At 40.5% G+C, this 5433-nt stretch overlaps 1 protein-coding gene across 1 annotated transcript; it reads right to left on the minus strand.

Annotated features, from left to right (window-relative positions):
• Nucleotides 1-340: 340 nt before the first annotated feature.
• LOC144892316 (uncharacterized) lies at nucleotides 341-4131 on the minus strand. Its single transcript, XM_078778224.1, is given in 3 exon segments — nucleotides 341-585; nucleotides 587-3681; nucleotides 3766-4131. Coding segments are annotated over 3 exon segments (3702 nt in total). The 3' UTR covers nucleotides 341-344.
• Between the last annotated feature and the right edge of the window lie 1302 nt (nucleotides 4132-5433).

Raw genomic sequence — 5433 nt, forward strand, 5'->3', positions numbered from 1 at the left:
GGCCATGACTGCACCTCTACTTGACCACAAAAAAGACTTTCCACAGTTGACGACACTGAATCCAAATCCTGATCCTGATAAAGAGGATAACAAGGACCAAACCTCCACCATAAACTTTAAACAAGTTAATGAAGATTGTCATTAAAGAATCCCAGATAGAAAAACGTAGACTTCAATGCTGGTTGTAAAATGAGGGGATGTGGAAAAAAAAAGGAGAATACAAAACAACATTTGAAATTGGTGAATGCATGTTGAAATGACTGGTGCCTTAATGATGATTTTACCAATTCGGATTGAATCAAATTGATCTTTGTACAAAATACCTCAAGACACACAGAGCACTTTTAGGCTTCTCTCCCATGGGAACTTCTAAGATGTCGGTGCAAATGTGATGAATGAAAAAAATCCTTCTTGCAATCAGAACACTTGTAAGGCTTCTCTCCTCTGTGTATCCTTTGATGATTTTTTAATTTGCCTTTATCACCAAATGCCTTAAAACGCACAGAGCACTTGTGTGGCTTCTCTCCTGTGTGTATTCTTGGATGCCTCTTCAAAGTATGCGAGAGAGGAAAGGCCTGAAGACACAGCACACTTGTACGGCTTCTCTCCCGTGTGAATTTTTTGATGTTGATGCAAACGTGATAAAGAAACAAAATCTTTGTTGCAAACAGAACACTTGTAAGGCTTCTCTCCTGTGTGAAGTTTTTCATGATATGCTAATGATGCTCTTTGAGTAAATGCCTTAAAACACACAGGACACAAATAAGGCTTCTCTCCCGTGTGTATCCTTTGATGCTTTTTTAATGTGCCTTGATCACCAAATGCCTTAAAACACACAGAACACTTGTAAGGCTTCTCTCCCGTGTGTGTCCTTTGATGCTTTTTTAATGTGCCTTGATCACCAAATGCCTTAAAACACACAGAACACTTGTGTGGCTTCTCTCCCGTGTGTATCCTTTGATGCTTTTTTAATGTGCCTTTATCAACAAATGCCTTAAAACACACAGAACACTTGTGTGGCTTCTCTCCCGTGTGAATTTTTTCATGTTGATGGAAATTTGATGAAGAAGCAAAATCCTTGTTGCAAACAGAACACTTGAAAGTCTTCTCTCCCGTGTGTATCCTTTGATGCCTTATTAATGTTTGTCTCTGAGGAAATGCCTTAAAACACACAGAACACTTGTAAGGCTTCTCTCCCGTGTGTATCCTTTGATGTTTTTTTAATATGCCTTGATCACCAAATGCCTTAAAACACACAGAACACTTGTAAGGCTTCTCTCCTGTGTGTATCCTTTGATGACTTATTAATTTTCCTGTATCACCAAATGCCTCAAGACACACAGAGCACTTGTAAGGCTTCTCTCCCGTGTGTATCCTTTGATGTTTTTTTAATGTGCCTTTATCAGCAAATGCCTTAAAACACACAGAACACTTGTGTGGCTTCTCTCCCGTGTGAATTTTTTCATGTTGATGGAAATTTGATGAAGAAGCAAAATCCTTGTTGCAAACAGAACACTTGAAAGGCTTCTCTCCCGTGTGTATCCTTTGATGCCTTATTAATGTTTGTCTCTGAGGAAATGCCTTAAAACACACAGAACACTTGTGTGGCTTCTCTCCCGTGTGTATCCTTTGATGTTTTTTTAATATGCCTTGATCACCAAATGCCTTAAAACACACAGAACACTTGTAAGGCTTCTCTCCTGTGTGTATCCTTTGATGACTTATTAATTTTCCTGTATCACCAAATGCCTCAAGACACACAGAACACTTGTAAGGCTTCTCTCCCGTGTGTATCCTTTGATGTTTTTTTAATGTGCCTTTATCAGCAAATGCCTTAAAACACACAGAACACTTGTAAGGCTTCTCTCCCGTGTGTATCCTTTGATGTTTTTTAAATTTGCCTTGATCACCAAATGCCTTAAAACACACAGAACACTTGTGTGGCTTCTCTCCTGTGTGTATTCTTTGATGCCTTCTTAATGTTTGTCTGTGAAGAAATGCCTTAAGACACACAGAACACTTGTGTGGCTTCTCTCCTGTGTGTATCATTTGATGCCTTATTAATGTTTGTCTCTGAGGAAATGCCTTAAAACACACAGAACACTTGTGTGGCTTCTCTCCCATGTGTATTTTTTCATGTTGACGCAAATATGATGAACGAGCAAAATCCTTGTTGCAAAGAGAACACTTGTAAGGCTTCTCTCCTGTATGTATCCTTTGATGTTTTTTCAATATTCCTTTCTCAACAAATGCCTTAGAACACACAGAACACTTGTGTGGCTTCTCTCCTCTGTGTATTTTTTCGTGACATGTTAATGTTCCTCTCTTAATAAATGCCTTAAAACACACAGAACACTTGTGTGGCTTCTCTCCTGTGTGTATCCATTGATGACTTTTTAATTTTCTTTTATCACCAAATGCCTCAAGACACACAGAACACTTGTAAGGCTTCTCTCCTGTATGTATCCTTTGATGACTTTTTAATGTGCCTTGATCACCAAATGCCTTAAGGCACACAGAACACTTGTAAGGCTTCTCTCCCGTGTGTATCCTTTGATGCTTTTTTAATGTGCCTTGATCACCAAATGCCTTAAAACACACAGAACACTTGTGTGGCTTCTCTCCTGTGTGTATCCTTTGATGCCTTATTAATGTTTGTCTCTGAGGAAATGCCTTAAAACACACAGAACACTTGTAAGGCTTCTCTCCTGTGTGTATCCTTTGATGACTTATTAATTTTCCTGTATCACCAAATGCCTCAAGACACACAGAGCACTTGTAAGGCTTCTCTCCCGTGTGTATCCTTTGATGTTTTTTTAATGTGCCTTTATCAGCAAATGCCTTAAAACACACAGAACACTTGTGTGGCTTCTCTCCTGTGTGTATTTTTTCGTGACATATTAATTTTCCTCTTTCAACAAATGCCTTAAAACACACAGAACACTTGTGTGGCTTCTCTCCCGTGTGTATCCTTTGATGTTTTTTTAATGTGCCTTTATCAGCAAATGCCTTAAAACACACAGAACACTTGTGTGGCTTCTCTCCTGTGTGTATTTTTTCGTGACATATTAATTTTCCTCTTTCAACAAATGCCTTAAAACACACAGAACACTTGTAAGGCTTCTCTCCTGTGTGTATCCTTTGATGCTTTTTTAATATTCCTTTGTCACCAAATGCCTTAGGACACACAGAACACTTGTGTGGCTTCTCTCCCGTGTGTATCCTTTGATGCTTTTTAAATATTCCTTTATCACCAAATGCCTCAAGACACACAGAACACTTGTAAGGCTTCTCTCCCGTGTGTATCCGTTGATGCTTTTTTAATTTGCCTTGATCACTAAATGCCTCAAGACACACAGAACACTTGTAAGGCTTCTCTCCTGTGTGTATCCTTTGATGCCTTTTTAATATTTTTTTATCACCAAATGCCTTAAGACACACAGAGCACTTGTGTGGCTTCTCTCCTGTGTGTATTTTTTGATGATGATGCAAATATGATGAAAAAGCAAAAGCCTTGCTACAAATGGAACACTTGTGTGGCTTCTCTCCTGTGTGTATTTTTTGATGTTGATGCAAATATGATGAAAAAGCAAAAGCCTTGCTGCAAACGGAACACTTGTAGGGTTTCTTTCCTGTGTGTATTTTTTGATGATGATGCAAATATGATGAAAAAGCAAAAGCCTTGAGGCAAAAAGAACACTTGTAGGGTTTCTTTCCTGTGTGTATTTTTTCATGATATGTTAATTTTCTTCTTTCAACAAATGCCTTAAGACACACAGAGCACTTGTGTGGCTTCTCTCCCGTGTGAATTTTTTGATGTTGATGCAAATTTGATGAAGAAGCAAAATTCTTGTTGCAAACAGAACACTTGTAAGGCTTCTCTCCCGTGTGTATCCTTTGATGTTGACGCAAATGTGATGAATCAAAAAAATCCTTACCACAAACAGAACATTTGTGTGGTCTCTTCCTTCCTTGGATATTCTTGAGAGTCTCTGCGCAGCTTTTGCAACTGCGGTTGGAAGACGTGCTTCTATTTGTATCTGTTTCTTGACAAACATTCTGTGTCATGTGATGATTGAAAACTTCTGAGCAGAACAACTTAGAACAGTTGCAACAAGAAACCAGTGTCATTTGTTTCACTGAAAAGAAAAATCACAAAAAGTATTCAAAATTTACCAAAACTTCAAAATGTTGGATAATTGATAACATTTCAGTCAGATTAGATGAAGCATTTGCCATATTTCTGTCCTTCATTCAATGGACAAGCTCAATATCAAGGATTCAAAAATGGCAGAATTTTCCAAAATGTATCTGACATTGACCAAGCTACCTTACCTACCTTACCAGAGGTTATTCGATTATTTTAGCAGCAGAAAATAACAAGGTGTAATGTGTGGTCCTTATTTATATTGTTACGTATGTGGGGGGTAGGCAAATGATTACCATGTAGCCAGGTATAATTGTACAGATTACCATGCTCTGAATGTCGTGTCGCCATCTTGATGTACTGTTACGGATCCCGGATTTAGGTGAATTACTATTCATGTCATTGCTTATTAATGTTTATTCTATTAAAGGTTGTTGTGGTTAAATGGTTAGAGAGGCTCCGGATAACAGGAGAACAGAAACGGGATAGTGAACCGGAAGAAGAAAAACAAGTCACGAGGTCCTGGAGAAGCAGCGATCTTCTTCCTCCTCGCCCAGCTCCGACGCGAGCGGTGTCGATATTGAGCAGCGTGGGGAACGCTGCGTTTGAAAGCCCGTCTGGCGAGAGGAGTTACCTGCGCGGGGTAATTACCGGTTACGCGTCAAGTTGCCGTGGGTTCGTGCATGGAACCAAGCGTCCGGCACAGTTCGCCTCAACGTCTACAAGGACGCGTACGGGTCGCACCTTGGGCCTCGTGCGCTTTGCGAGCCGCGCTTTGCTTTGCCCGCTTTGCTTTGCAGCAGCTGTTCCCGGTACGCGACGTGCACGTTTGGAGCACGTCAGCCAGGGGTTCGTTCAACCTCCCGTGTGCGGAGAAGTCGACCTTCACCTTGGTCTGGGGGGGCCCAGAGACATTGGGAGGGACAGTGACCATTGAGGGGTCGTGAGTGGGGAAAGGGGGGAAATATATGAGATGGCCATCTTAGTAATATTGCGGATTGATTGTTGATTGTGTTGATGGATTGAGAATATATTATTAATTAATCCGGATCCTTGGTGTGGGGTTGCTTATTGACCTGAATTGTTTGTGTCTTTCATATTGATTGCATTACGAACGCGTATAAATCAGAGATCTTTCTGGCGGGGTCCTCCCACGGCCCGGGGGTCACCAAGACCAGGTAGTTACCGGGAGGACCACGTAACAGTACATACAGTGCATTCAGAAAGTATTCAGACCCCTTCACTTTTTTCACATTTTGTTATGTTGCAGCCTTATGCTGAAATGG

Source organism: Myxine glutinosa, chromosome 5 (assembly GCF_964187855.1).
Source record: "Myxine glutinosa chromosome 5, kmMyxGlut1.1, whole genome shotgun sequence".
NCBI classification, from domain to species: domain Eukaryota; kingdom Metazoa; phylum Chordata; class Myxini; order Myxiniformes; family Myxinidae; genus Myxine; species Myxine glutinosa.